Source organism: Nicotiana tabacum, chromosome 4 (assembly GCF_000715075.1).
Source record: "Nicotiana tabacum cultivar K326 chromosome 4, ASM71507v2, whole genome shotgun sequence".
NCBI lineage: Eukaryota > Viridiplantae > Streptophyta > Magnoliopsida > Solanales > Solanaceae > Nicotiana > Nicotiana tabacum.
The window spans coordinates 4642750-4658295 of record NC_134083.1 but is presented as its reverse complement, the minus strand read 5'-3'; the positions used below and the strand labels follow the sequence as shown (position 1 = coordinate 4658295).

Here is a 15546-nt window from a genome sequence, read left to right as displayed (position 1 = left end):
AAAATTAATTGTGACGAAGAATATTTATTATAATGTGTTGGTCTGAGACGGATAAGTGATGCTGCGTGCAAGATAGCATGGCCCCAAACAGTAGTGGATAATTTTATTTTCATAAGTAGTGGTCTTGCTATCAATTGCAACCGTTTAATAAATGACTCTGCAAGGCCATTTTGAGTATGAACATAAATTACATGATGTTCAACTTTTATTCCAACTGATAGACAATAATTATCAAAAGCTTGAGATGAGAATTCTCCAGCATTATCAAGGCGAATAGCCTTTATAGGATAATCTGGGAATTGTGCCCTTAATCGAATTATTTGGGCTAATAACTTTGCAAACGCCAGGTTGCGAGATGATAGTAGGCACACATGAGACCATCTTGAAGATGCATCTATTAGGACCATAAAATATATAAACAGTTCACTTGGTGGGTGAATAGGTCCACATATATCCCCATGTATACGTTCTAAAAAGGCAGGGGACTCAATGCCAACCTTCATTGGTGATGGTCTAGTGATCATTTTGCCTTGATAACAAGCATCACAAGAAAATTCATCATTTGTAACAATCTTCAGGTTCTTTAATGGATGCCCACTCGAATTTTCAGTAATTCGTCTCATCATTATTGATCCAGGATGGCCCAAACGGCCATGCTAAAGCACAAAAGTATTTGAATCAATAATGTTGTCACCACATAGTTTTAATTAGGAAATAATTCTGAACATAACAGAATTATACTCACTGATAGATTTAAAATCTTGTAGCCTTAGATGAGTTCAATCATAACGTGCCTGTGGAAGAACGACCATCTTCAGGTGGTCATGTCTATCTTTCAAATTATTCCACAGTATGACTGGATCTTTAACAGTAATATATTTTATTTTCAGGCCCTCATTAAGGTGATAGCGTATGAATATCATTGCTTTGGCACGGTCTTGGTTTGATGCCTGATTTTTATCTTTGATTGTGTCTGCCCGACCCATCGCATCAAGATGAATTTCTGCATCAAGCACCCAAGACATGTAGCTTTTGCCCGATATATCCAGGGCTACAAACTCAAGTTTAGAAAGATTTGATATTATTTAGAAAAAGAAAGTTCGTACCTCTGATACTTTTAAAGTATTTTCTCGAGATGGCAGAGTCTCGTGTTGATAACGTGTTATAAAATAAAGACAGTAAAGTAAAGACAAGTATAGAGAGAAACTGATATATTATTCAAACTTCAAACTTATGTACATAATGAACTGAATTCTCCTCTATTTATAGAAGAAAGGAAGCTGCTGTGTAAGCTGCTACTGCAAGCTGCTGTGTAAGCTGCTACTCTAAGCTGTTGTGTCAGATATAGATAATCTTCTGCTATGGGTAATATTTATCCATAACGGAGTACCGAAAGGATAAGCTTCTTGAGGAGGCTTATTTCCAATGGAGTACTAAATAGATAAACATATTTACGGCGGAGTCTCATATGGATAAGCTTCTTCAGGAAACTTATTTACAACGGAGTACTAAATGAACATCCATAATATAATATATTTATAACACTAATCTCATTTTCGTTAGTATTATTTTTTGCCCCTAATGCATATCTAAGATTTTACTGTACGACCCAAGTATTTTCCATCAAAATTCATGTGCGAAAGGAGGAGCAAGTTTTGCTAAATTTCTCCTTTTTTTTTGTTTTTGTTTTGTTTTTTTGCAACATTTAAAATGGAGATAAAAATTAAACACACGTCCTAAAAAGGGACATCAGTGAAATTAAACAGAATATATTCTTCATAAAAATCGAGGAAAGGGATAAAAAGGCTATCGGGTTAAAAGCTCTCTAGATACTTCCCGCCATTGTTCTCTCCTTTCCTTGAATTTCCGCTAAAGAAATTTGAATCAAATACATAGGAGTAGTGTTAATAGCAGCTCAATTCCACGCCAATACCTAAAACTCCAATTCTACTCACAATTCACAAAACCCTAGCCTTTGTATAGCATTTCGTCACTGCAACTATGCCGATAATTGAGGAAAAAGTAGTAAAAATGGAAAACGATGTATCATCACCTACTAATAATTCATTTGTTGAACCCTTCTTCAGCATTGGTTCTGAAGTCGAAGTCAGCACAGAAGAAAAAGGGTACAGTGGAGCTTGGTACGAAGCCACTATAATCGCACCACCAAAGTCCACAACTCCGGCTTCGAACAACAGTGATTCGTCTAATAAAAGCAAAAGAAAAATATGGGGTTATTGGGTTGAGTATAAGCATTTATTAGATGACAAAGATGGATCTACACATTTACGTGAGTACATTAGAAAACGGTCCATTTTACGGCCTGCCCCGCCAACTTGGATGGAGGATGAGCGCCTGTGTTTTCGAGTGACCGACGTTGTTGATGCATTTCATCTTGCAGGGTGGTGGACTGGAGTTGTTGTTCGTGTTGTTGGTACTGGTCCTGGTAGTATAGGTTGCAAGTTCCGGGTTGCTTTCAAGGATCCGGATGAGGAGCTCGAGTTTTCTCAGCGTGACTTGAGGTTCCATCTTGATTGGGTTGATGGAAATTGGAAACGGGCCATCACGTCACACCTAAATGTACTCCCTTTTCACCCGGTTTAAGCGATGCACTTTCCTTTTTAGAATGTTACTTTATCTGTATTTAGAAACAGTTTAATTAATGACACTTATACATGCAAGAAATATAGGGGAATCCGAGTTTATTAAGAATTACATCCATTCAGGTAATTATTGTTAGGTCGTTATAACAATAGTTAAATTGTGATAAGTAGATGTTGTAAGCAGTAGCTACAGTTATGAATTCTGGTTAGGTTGGCTTCTTCTTAAGATAGCTACATTACATAATTGTGAGCTGCTTTTGCGTTTCATGCTTGGATATTTTCCATGTGAATTTGTCAATTTTAAACGAGAAAGCAAGTCTAGAGGAATCACAAAAAGTGTTCCCAAAGATTTCATTGTTTGCGGAGGTTTTTAGGACTCGGTGTGTCAAGCATTTCTCCTTAAAATTAGTACGATTCAGAGTGTCCAGAGAGGTTCTCTCTGACAGTCTAGACACTGGAAATAGGATTATTGTAAAGCTGTCCAAAGAAAGGATTTTTTGGCCAAAGCGAAATTTAAGGCCTTTTATCTAGGGGATAAACGTGGGATGCTTTGTGCACTGGACTGACACTTTTTCTTATATATATATATATATATATATATATCTAGAGGATGTTTTCAAATTTTTCGATTTAAATTTTTACAATTCTCTCAGAGTACAACACTCTGAAGAAATGTTTTAAAATACTTTCTTTGGTCAACACAACAAAGTTGACCTAGCTGATCCTTTCATATCGATTCCCTCTATATGTTTGGTGATTCATTTTATCTGACAGAAAGTCTATTTGTCCAAACAGTACATAAAATTTTCAAATAGCCCACAAGTATAAGGCTATAAACATGACTTATTGACCTGGAAAAAGCATTTGACAAGGTCCCTAGGGAAGTTCTTTGGAGATGACCGAAGGTGAAAGGTGTTCCGGTGGCTTATATTAGGGTGATTAAGGACATGCATGATGGAGCTAAGACTCGGGTTAGGACAGTGGGGGAGACTCAAAGCATTTTCTGGTTGTTATGGGGTTACACCAAGGATCTGCCCTTAGCCCGTTCTTATTTGCTCTGGCGATGGACGCATTGACACACTATAGTCAAGGGGAGGTGCCATGGTGTATGTTATTCGCCGATGATATAGTTCTGATTGATGAGACGCGAGGCGGTGTTAACGAGAGGTTGGAGGTTTGGAGACGGACGCTTGAGTCTAAAGGTTTCAACCTGAGCAGGACTAAGGCAGAATACGTGGAGTGCAAGTTCAGCGGCGTGTCGGGAGAAGCGGACATGGACGTGAGGCTTCCCTCTCAAGTCATCCCCAAGAAAGGGAGCTTCTTCAAGTATCTGGGGTCGGTTATCCAGAGGGATGGAGAGATTGAGGAGGATGTCACACACCGTATTGGGATGGGGTGGATGAAATGGAGGCCAGCGTTTGGCGTCTTGTGTGACAGGAAGGTGCCTCCGGAACATAAAAGGTAAGTTCTATAGAGCGGTGGTTAGACCAGCCATGTTGTATGATTTAGAGTGTTGGCCAGTCAAGAATTTCCATATTCAGAAGATGAAAGTTGCAGAAATGAAGATGTCGAGATGGATGTGCGGGCATACTCGGCTGGATAAGATTAGGAATGAAGATATTCGGTGAAGGTGGGCGTGGCTCCCATGGAAGACAAGATGCGGGAAGTTAGGCTTAGATGGTTCGGGCAGGTGCAGAGGAGAAGCCTGGATGCCTCAGTAAGGAGGTGTGAACGGCTGGTCTTGACGGGTATGAGGAGAGGTAGAGGGCGGCCTAAGAAATATTGGGGAGAGGGTGATCAGGCAGGACATGGTGCGGCTGCAGATTTTCGAGGACAAGGCCCTTGATAGAAATTTGTGGAGGTCGGAACATTAGGGTTGTAGGTTAGGAGATAGGAGGCTAGTCTGATAGTGTTTTGTTTTAGGCTGCTAGTGGCTCCAATTGTGTCCTTAGTACTTCATTAGGGTTGTAGGTTAGGTTGTAAGAAGCTAGCCTGGAAGTGTTTTGTCCTAGGATGTTAGTGGCTCTTGTTGTGTCATTATTCCATCGCGTTTGTGGTACTGTGCCATTGTTACTGCTTAGTGTTATTACTTGTCTCTCTATTTTTTGGTTATTACATTGTTGGTGTTATCTTTCTGGATTCCTTTGTTGTTACTGCTACATTGTCTCATTTTCATCTTATTGTGCCGAGGGTCTATCGGAAACAGCCTCTCTGCTCCTCCGGAGTAGGGGTAAGGTCTGCGTACATACTACCCTCCCCAGACCCCACTTGTGGGATTTCACTGGGTTGTTGTTTTTGTTGTTGTTGTTGATTAGTCAAACTTATTGACTTTGGTCACTTGTCACATTAATTATGCAAAGATACCCTTTTTTGTAGTTCTACAATAGTTGCAAAATTTTACTGCTCTAAAATTGGAATAAATGATGCAAGTACACTAGAAGAAGTAGTGCTTTTTATGTCTTGCTATATTTGCAAACTTTTACTGCTTTGAACTACTTGGAGAAAGATAGCGTGAACCACAGCAACAACAACAACAACAACAATAATAACCCAGTATAATCCCACCAGTGGGGTCTGGGGAGGGTAGTGTGTACGCAAACCTTACCCCTACCCTGGGATAGAGAGGCTGTTTCCGATAGACCCTCGGCATCCCTCCCCCTCCAAGAACTCCCCACCTTGCTCTTGGGGTGACTCGAACTCACAACCTCTAGGTTAGAAGTGGAGGATGCTCACCACTAGAGCAACTCACTCTTGTACAATGAGTCTTATACAGTATGGTTGTTACTGAAGTGGATTACTTAAGGTAAATGAAGCGCAAGTCTTCTTGGAACATCAACAACGTCAGAGGAAATAATGTGGCAGTACTATTTTATGAGTAACTAGCTTCTATGTTGCTAAAGTATGATCTACATCTTCTATAATTGAACAGCTATTTCTGAGCATGTTGGTGCAAGTATAAATATGTTAACCAGGATACATGAATGGCTACTAATTCAATTATAAATCAAGTGGTAAGTTTATGGGCACCTGCTTGGACACCTTCAAGGGGAGCAGGTCATTTTGTTCACTAGAAGAATAGCACTTGCTAGTAAAATGGCGGAGCATGTGATTTGTGAAGTTCTCGTGACTTCTATGATACGATCTAAGTTGGTCACATGATACGTAACCTACTTTTAAGTTCCATGGTTATTTATCCTCTTACTAATGATGTTACGTCCAAACCTTGGGCGCAGTTGCCTGTTGGAAATACCATGATATGGCTATCAAATTTGTGCTCGATGTCTTTTGTCTGAGTTCTCGCTTCATACATCTCACCTTGTTCTCATTGGGAAATGTTTTGCTTGCACAAGGTCTTAAAGATATCTCTCACTGGATTGGATTTCACTATACTTCTGATGCTTTATCGCTGATTCAAGGGCTTGGAGTTGTGATGCTGCATTTAATTATTCACAGCTAGTGACTAGAGTCTATTCTTTCAGGATATTACATCATTAAGTAACAAATTACTTGCTTTTATGCCGATGATATCAGACGGCTCTTCAAGATGGAAGTGCAACTGCTGCAAAGGATCAGACCAACAAGGGGACATCAGATGCCAAAAAGAATCTGGAGATTTCTGAATCTAGAAGTGATGTAGTACAGCCTATGAAGAAGTTAAAAACTAAAAAAAATGTTGTGGAAGCATTGGAGAATCAACATTTTCCCGGGCCTTTGGTCTCTTGGAAGGTACTCGTAAGGGACTTCTACCATTTTCTTCTTAGCGCATGTGTCATTCTTCTCATATTTTGCATGATAACTCATTTGCCTTATTTTTGCTCTATCCTTTTTGGACTTCTATAGGTCTTTTATCATTTATTTAAGGTACAATTTGAGTGCAAGAGATGATAGAGTGATCCTCTCTTAGTTGACAAGGATAGATGGACTTATAATCATAATTGATTTGCGTGCTGTATGCTATGCTCCTTTGCTTTCTAGGACTGTTCCACAATAGCTGGTAGAGTGTAATTTTTCCTGATTCTTTGGACAAGCAGGAAAATTATTGGTAACATGTTGGAAATATTCAAAAAAACTGGATTATTGTCAATCTTTTGTTTCAGTTTGTCAACTGTGAAAAAGAATGACACTTTTACTACCGTTTGACCAGCCGAAATCTAATTAATTTCATTTCCTCTTGTCCTGATATCTTGCGACTTGAACTAATTTTGCTTCTTCAATGTACTTTGATAGTAAGCTTTAAGATTTGATCTATGTTAAAATTAACTTAACTGGTTTCTAATATGTCTTGTATGATCATCAACTTAGAATATTCAGATTATCTGATTGTCAAGATAAACCTATTCAGCAGGGTTAACATATGATTGTTTTCAGCTGTGTTAAGACGACAACTGTTGATTTACATACCAAATGTATCATAATTGGAGAAAAGGAGAAAGAGTTCTCTAGAGCTCGAGTGTTTTGGTAATTTGAGTTAACTTTGCAGACTAGGAGAGCAAGAAAAGTTGGTTCAGTAAATAATCAATCAAGTCATGCCATGGAAGAAAATGTAGATTGTTCACCAGCTGGGATCACACATTCTACAGATATTGGTAAGTGACTCTAAATTTTCCTCTTCCTAGTTGGGACTCATCATTACTTGTGAAGAACTCAACTAAACTGTGGGTGCAGACTGCAGTAAACAAGGAGATGTTGAAAAGGTTGTCGACAGAGAGCTGAACGAAGAAGATATTGGGACTGTGGATGTGGGAATCCTAGCGGCTAAAAATCCCGGTGTCCATTCTCTCAAGCGCACTGGAGATAAGGATGGGGAGCTAAGTGATCCAAAAGTTCAGACGGTTGAGGTAACATATTATTATGGTGCTCATTCATCTGCATCAAATCTGTAAGTACTTAGAATCTATCATCAGCATTTGGATATGATGCATAGTACCAGAATAATGCACGCCGATGCTTAGATTTTACCTACAGTATGGGCCAAAATAAAGATTTTGATGATATGTAACTGATAGAAATATGTATTCCATATGCTTGAGTTCCGTTTCTTTTCTCCATAGATTCACTTTTCTGTTCATTTCTGATTGATTATGGTGTTGTCTTCTATTCTTTCTCATTCAGGAGAGCAGCAAAGAAAGTACTAAGAATCTGTCTGACCATGGATCATTGACAGTGCTACAAGGTAACTGATTTGGTACTCTTTTTTTTTTTTTTTTTGGTTCATTGCGTCATTGTAAAATGTTCTACTCGATGACAGGTGTGGAGACACAAGTACCTGGGAGCACTCTCCATGACACGGTTAACGAACAAAATGCAATAAATCAAATTAAGCTGACTTCAACTGATGAGATAAGTATTTCTGCAGGTAAAACGTGCCTTTTCAATTCAAATTAACGCAATATTTTTACTTTCTTCAGGATTAGTGCTCATCTTAACACTGTTTAGTAATTCCTACGTGTTAAGCATCTTGTTTCGAAATTTATGGTTCTCAAAGAAATTGTGTCTAATGTTAAATTAATCCACCTTATTAGGAGGTTGGTGGAATTACAAGGATAGGAAGAAGGATCTGCACATGGTGTTTATTGACCTGTAAAAAGCATATGACAAGGTAACTAGGGAGGTTCTCTGGAGATGCCTGGAGACAAAAGGTGTACCGGTAGCTTACATTAGGGCGATCAAGGACATGTATGATGGAGCTAAGACTCGGATTAGGACAATGGGAGGCGACTCAGAGCATTTTCCGGTTGTTATGGGGTTACATCAAGGATCTGCGCTCAGGCCGTTCTTATTTGCCCTGGTGATGAACGCCCTGACACACCACATTCAAAGGGAGGTACCATGGTGTATGTTATTCGCCGACGACATAGTTCTGATTCATGAGACGCGAGGCGGTGTTAACGACATGCTGGAGGTTTGGAGGCACACCCTTGAATCTAAGGGTTTCAAGTTGAGCAGGACTAAGATAGAATATCTGGAATGCGAGTTCAGTGCTGAGTCGGGGGAAGTGGGCATGGACGTGAGGCTTGGAGCACAGGTCATCCCCAAGAGAAGTAGTTTTAAGTACTTGGGGTCGATTATCCAGGGGGGCGGAGAGATTGATGGGGACGTCACACTCCGTATAGGGGTGAGGTGGATAAAATGAAGGTTAGCATCAGGAGTCCTGTGTGACAAGAGAGTGCCACCGTTAGTCAAAGGTAAGTTCTATAGAGCTGTGGTTAGACCTGCCATGTTGTATGGGGCAGAGTGTTGGCCGGTTGGATAAAATGAAGGTTAGCATCAGGAGTCCTGTGTGACAAGAGAGTGCCACCGTTAGTCAAAGGTAAGTTCTATAGAGCTGTGGTTAGACCGGCCATGTTGTATGGGGCAAAGTGTTGGCCGGTTAAGAACTCTCATATCCAGAGGATGAAAGTGGCAGAGATGAGGATGTTGAGATGGATGTGCGGGCATACTAGGATGGATAAGATTATGAATGAAGTTATTCGGAAGAAGGTGGGCGTGGCTCCTATGGATGACAAGATGCGGGAAGCGAGGCTCAGATAGTTCGGGCACGTGCGGGGGAGGAGCCCTGATGCTCCGGTGAGGAGGTGCAAGAGTTTGGCCCTGGCGGGGACGAGAAGAGGTAGAGGGCGACCTAAGAAGTATTGGAGAGAGGTGATTAGACATGACATGGCGTTGCTACAGATTTCCGAGGACATGGCCCTTGATAGGAAGGTGTGGAGGTCGAGCATTAGGGTTATAGGTTAGGACGTAGTCGAGTCCAGGGGTGAGGCTAGTTTGGTAGGGGTGGTCTTAGACTGCTAGGGGTTTATGTTGTGTTCTCCCTATCCTTATGTTTTCATAGCATCAAGCTTATTTTCTGGTTTTGTTATTGTATTTCAACTATTTTATAGTTCTTATGATGCTGTTATTATTTTTTTGGTTTCTGTTTGATGGTACTAATATATTGTCACTTCCCATCTCTTCTCGTCTTTTTCATCTTCATGAGCCGAGGGTCTTTCGGAAACAGCCTCTCTACTCCTTCGGGGTAGGGGTAAGGTCTGCGTACACACTACTCTCCCCAGACCTCACTTGTGGGATTTTATTGGGTCGTTGTTATTGTTGTTAAATTAATCTTTAGTTAGAAAGTTTAATCAGACTTCCCTTGTAGCAAGAGTTTTAGTGTGACCTCCAGCTTTCCTGCATTACTTGATAGTACTATTTAAATATTAGAGAGGAGATTCTAAAATTGCGCATCCTCAATTTCTAATTCCAACTAACAAGAAGAGCTGCAGGTTATCTGTTTTCTTTTTCAAAGTTTATGGTTCTCAAAAAAATAGTGTTCTAATGTTAAATTTTCCTGCTTGTTGAATTAGAAAGTTTAATTAGACCTCTTTTGTTCCGGAAGTATAAAGAACTCCAAGCTTCCTACGTTGTTTGACACTGTTAAAATAAGAGAAAGTGAGGTATCTAAAATTTGCTGTCCTCAATTTCTAATTCCAACTTGCGACAAGGGCTGCAGCGAGCATAGTCAAGCCGAATATCAAGGTGTTTGTGCAAGATTTGAGTAAGTTATTGATAGTTTTATGAGTTTGAGCTTAATCGAACTTTATAATTTGATACAAACTCGACTTTCATAGTAGTTAAAAAATGAAGAATGAAAAAGAATATGAAAAAAATTTCCCCTCTTGATTGGTTAGCCACATTTTCTACTATCATATTAGTATTTTCCTTAAACTATAATTGGGTTTCCTAATTTTAAGTATTAGATGGAAGATGACCACTACCAATCAAATTTGTAGTTGAACCAGCCTGCTGAGCTTTATAATTGACAACTCCAATGTTCATATTCACATGCAACAATCAATCGAGCTCCTCCTTCCCCCTTCCCCTGTAGGAGACTGAACTGTTTGGTTAGAGCTAGAATAATTTGCATAGTTCCAACTAAAAATGGCTCAACTCAGGTGCTTCTGCCTTTCATTTCTGATATCTTGCAGTTTTCTGTTGTTGTTTACGTGAACAACAAACCCAGTAAATTCCCACAAGTGGGATTGTTGTTTACGTCAAAATCACTTTATTCTTTTACCCCGTTAGTTGCATAGTTAATCAGTCAGCATTTACAGGAGCTTCTCCTACAGCAGTCCAGCCATGTACCGGGACCAGTTCTCGGCATTCTAATGAATGGCCAGATGCTGCACTTAGTTCCATCACAACTCCTGAGCCGAGCCTGGCACTGCCATTTCAGAAAAATTCCACTGTTTGGAGATCACTTGAATCTATGGAAATATTTGCAAAAATTCCACAAAATCCACATTTCTCACCTTTAGCAGAACATGAGGAGGAGAAACGAGAAGAGCTAGCTTTACAAAAGATGCTAAAGTACGCCTTCCTTGGCGATAAGATATCAAAATTAACCATTGCTGATCTTAAAAATTCAATGGTCATCAATGACATTCTGACATCTCTCGAGGACTTGGAGGAGTGTGGATTTGATGTTATGCAGATTAAATGTCCATTGGACGATCTACTATTGAACAGCGAGAGGCAAATTCAATTCAAAAACAAGTTGGATGAAATAAAGGGCAGAACCAGAGACTGCATTCTTGAGAGAGCAGAAGCTGAAAAAGAGATCAGCAAGATTGCTATGAAGGTAAATGAACTGGAGAAAGAACTTATGTTTGCCAAGAACACGATAGAGACGAAGGATCAAGAGATCATTGTATTGAGATCTAAAGAGACTGCCATTTCTGACGAAATACGTCAAGTTCAACTTGACTTTGAAGGGGCATCAGCTTCACTGAAGCAAACCTTCTGCTGAACAATGCTCTGTACAACTTAAGTATGAACAAACTTTGGTTTTTGTTGATCTGCTCACCAAAAATACTACAGTGAAAGTTTTGAACATTTGACTTAGAAAAGTAGATTGCAAAAACTCAAAAGATCCAGACAAAGTAAATATGCATTATGCTATTTTTCAATTACCAAAGTTTTTTCCATTTTAGATATCCCGGTAAGAGCTTAATAGACAATAATTTATTGCCTATTTTGCTAATAGAATTACATACTATTTCCTTATCTAGTGGTGAGTACCCTCCACTTCCAACCAAGAGGTTGGGAGTTCGAGTCACCCCAAGAGCAAGGTGGGGAGTTCTTGGAGGGAGGGAGCCGAGGGTCTATCGGAAACAACCTCTCTACCCCAGGGTAGGGGTAAGGTCTGTGTACACACTACCCTCCCCAGACCCCACTAGTGGGATTATACTGGGTTGTTATTTTTGTTGTTCCTTATCTAGATGTTTAGCATTTTATTTTGAAGAAACATGACAAATGAGTCTTTTAATTTTGTTTTTTCGTTCTCTTTACTTAGGAAAAGTACCATGAGGTCATATAACACAGTACATCATATTGGGCAAGCTTCAGTGTTTATTTTTGAAAAAAGTATCTTTTTGAAAGATAAATTGTTTGGCCAAGTTATTGAGGAAAAAAATGATTTTTATTCATGACTATAACTGCATCGAGGAAATAGTAATTTCTAGCATATCGAAGTAAAAAAATATAAAACCTAGAGGGACTAGGGCATGCAATTCTCTCTCGGGCATGTTAGCAAACGTGCACCATCCATGGGAAAGCGAGCTTGTGTACCATTCCAGAAGGCTCTAATGGCTCAGGAAACAATGGCGAAAGTCAATAATCAACAGAGGGAGGAAACAATTCAAAAGGAAATAGCTGTGGAGAAGGAAAAAATCCCGAATCGAAGTGAAAAACAAAATAATGAATAGGAAATCAATGCAACGGTAGTTACAGAGAATGAATTTCAGGGGACTACGGATGGAGCAGATTGATGAGACAAACCACCTACGCCTAGGCGTACATCATGGAGTGAAATAGCAAGAGGTGGATCCAGCTCTATAAAACTATCGTGGGCAGATGAAGCTGACCTAATGGAGGAGGTAACAACGAAGATGTCTGTGTGGGATAACTTTGATATTGCAATAGTCACAAATGCAGGATTCAAGCTTGAATATGTATCGCCTATGACGAAGGGGGAGGCAGCTGTATGTGAAATTGAATTGGAGGATATAAGTTTAGAAATAGAATATTGGAGGAACACAGTTGTATGCTATGTGTTAGGAGCTCATCCTCCATTCACTGTTATGAATGGATTCATCCAGAGGCAATGGGCAAAGCATGGAATAAATAAGATTTCAATGTTCAGAATGGGATAGTTTTGGTACGCTTTGATACAGAATTGGGGAAGAATGAAGTACTTCAAGGAGGGATCTATCACTTTGATAACAAGCCTTTTATTGTGAAATCATGGAGTCCGGATATGGAATTTACTAGGGATGAGTTATACATTGTCCCAATTTGGGTGAAACTTCCTGGACTAGATTTCAAATACTGGAGCCCTAAAGGACTCAGTAAGATTGGAAGTCTGGTAGGTAAACCCCTTATGGTGGATAAGAACACTGAAAAGAAGATTGGATTAAATTTTGCAAGGATGTTGATAGAAGTGGAGATGGATGCAGTACTATCTGATAGAATATGGTTCAAAAATGAAAAAGGAATGTTGATTGAGCAACGAGTATTATATGATTGGAAGCCTACATTGTGTAAGCATTGTAAGAAATATGGTCATGATGAAGGTGAATGCAGGAAGAAGAAAAGTACTAGTCAAGTTGAAAAGGAGATACCAGGAAGTCCAAAAGAGAAGGAAGTACAGGAAGTGAATATACAAGGCAGAGAAGCTGGGAAAGAAACCACAACATCAATGACAGAGGCAAACATGAAGACAAACATAACTACTCATGGCAAGCAGAATGAGAGGATACAGAATGAATGAGTGACTCCTATTAATTCTAGGAGACCACAACAGAAACATGCTAATTAACAAGAGAAACAAGCAAATGCATTCCAAGTATTAGAGGAGTCTGGGCCAAGCATACAGGTCCAAGAAGGTAATGTGAGAAAAGGGGGAGACATAATCATTCCCAATACTGGGAATGGATAGTCTACTCTGTTGGAATGTAAAGAGGCTAAATAGCCCTAATAAGCAGAAAGAGGTTAAACTCCTCTGCAACAACCAAGCTGCAGGTTTGGTTAGGGTTGTTGGAAACTAAGGTAAAAAGTACAAAAATAACACAGATTGCAAACAACATGTTTGGAGGTTGGCAGTATATAACAAATCTTGAAAATCACTATAATGGAAGGATATGGATCTCATGGAGGCCAGACTACTTCTAGGTAGAGGCAATTAGTATGACAGCACAAGCCATTACTTGCAAGGTATTGTACATTCCGAGGCAACACACTTTTCTATTGACCATGGTATATGCTTTTAACACCAGGAATGAGAGGAAAGAGTTGTGGAGCTATTTGAGTAGCTTGAGTAGAGGTTGGCAGATTCCATGGATAATAATTGGTGACTTCAACTCTGTTTTGAGAATAGATGATAGAATTAGGGGCAATCCAATAACTATGAGTGAGATAGTTGACTTTAGTGAATGTGCAGAAGAGCGTGAATTCATAGAACTACCCCAGCATGGGAGCAGATACACTTCGAATGATAGACATGGGGAAACGAGGGTGGACTCAAAAATTGACTGGGCATTTGTCAATAGACAGTGGTTGGACAACATGCCAGCATACATAGACAATTTTCTACTAGAAGGTATCAGTGATCATAGCCCAATTAGAATCTCAATGGTGAATGCTAATAGTTGCAGGAAGAAAGCATTAAAATTCTGCAACACATGGGCTCAACACCCAGAGTTCTTATCCAGAATTGATCAAATATGGAGCAAACTGTTGAAGGATACAAGATGTATCAAATTGTGTATAAGCTAAAACAGTTAAAGAAGAGCTTGCAGGAATTAAATAGACAACACTTCAGGAATATACTGACTGAAGCAAATGAAGATAGAGAGGCTTTGGAGAAAATTCAGAAAGAGTTGCAATTGAAGCCAGGAGAGGCACGTCTGCAGGCACAAGAGAAGGAAAATTACCAGAAGTTCAGAAGGAGTTCTTACCTAGCTGAGATATTTTTACTGCAAAGAAGTAAAGGTAAGTGGATCAAGCTGGGTGATGATAATACTAGATACTTCTTTTCTGTGATCAAACACAGGAAGCTTCAGCAAGCTATTACACAGCTGAAGAATAAAGATGGGCAGTTGCAAACTGAACCTGACTCTATAGCTCAGATCTTGGTGGATTTCTATCAGGATATGCTAGGTAGGAAATCAAATCACAGAGTTAAAACATTTAAGAGTATCTTGCACAATGGGAAAAGGTTGACATTATAGCAACAACTGAGATTAGTACAACCATATCATGAGATGGATGTAAAGAAAGCACCGGGTAATATTGACAGGAACAAGAGCCCTGGGCCTGATGGTTACATCAGTGAATTTTTTAAGGCTGCCTGGCAGATTATAGGAGAAAATATAACTCAAGCTATACTTGAGTTCTTTAGTACTTGGCATCTCTTAAAGCAGTTAAATGCTACAATGATCTCCCTGATTCTCAAGATAGAAGTACCAATGAAAACATGTCACTTTCGACCAATTTCATGTTGTAATGTTCTATATAAGATCATTTCTAAAATGATTTGTGTCAGACTAAGAGAAGCAGTGGGAAGTATTGTGGCAGAGAACCAAGCTGCTTTTGTCAAGGTGAGATCTTTAGTGCATAATGTGCTGGTTTGTCATGATATCTTGAGACACTATAGCAGGAAGACCACTCCACGTTGTATGCTGAAAATAGATTTAAAGAGGGCATATGGTATGGTTAGTTGGGAATTTATTGCGGAAGCATTAGAAGGCTATGGTTTTCCAAGAGCATTCATAGCAATAGTCATGGAACGTATTGCATCTACAAAGTTCTCAATTAAGGTTAACGGAGAAGGGTATGGATATTTTAAAGGAAGAAGAGGTCTGAGACAAGGTGATCCCATGTCACCCTTAGTCTTTGTGCTAGTTAT

At 39.5% G+C, this 15546-nt stretch overlaps 2 protein-coding genes across 4 annotated transcripts; both read left to right on the top strand.

Annotated features, from left to right (window-relative positions):
- The first annotated feature begins 1768 nt into the window (after nt 1-1768).
- LOC107767909 (DUF724 domain-containing protein 3-like) lies at nt 1769-11573 on the top strand. Of its 3 annotated transcripts, XM_075251274.1 has the most exons (9): nt 1769-2290; nt 2402-2580; nt 6135-6329; nt 7084-7189; nt 7269-7441; nt 7716-7776; nt 7852-7959; nt 10093-10137; nt 10694-11573. In XM_075251274.1, exons 1-9 carry the CDS (start codon nt 2002-2004, stop codon nt 11386-11388), a joined length of 1851 nt encoding a protein of 616 aa, XP_075107375.1. In that variant the 5' UTR covers nt 1769-2001; the 3' UTR covers nt 11389-11573. The 3 variants fall into 3 exon arrangements, with proteins under 3 accessions (XP_075107375.1, XP_075107374.1, XP_016442506.1); XM_075251273.1 differs by having other exon boundaries at nt 1769-2580; XM_016587020.2 differs by lacking the exon at nt 10093-10137 and having other exon boundaries at nt 1770-2580.
- A 2319-nt stretch (nt 11574-13892) lies between these two features.
- Nucleotides 13893-14869, top strand: LOC107767911 (uncharacterized). The gene is made up of 2 exons (XM_016587024.1): nt 13893-14238; nt 14382-14869. Exons 1-2 carry the CDS (start codon nt 13893-13895, stop codon nt 14867-14869), a joined length of 834 nt encoding a protein of 277 aa, XP_016442510.1.
- The last annotated feature ends 677 nt before the right edge of the window (nt 14870-15546 follow it).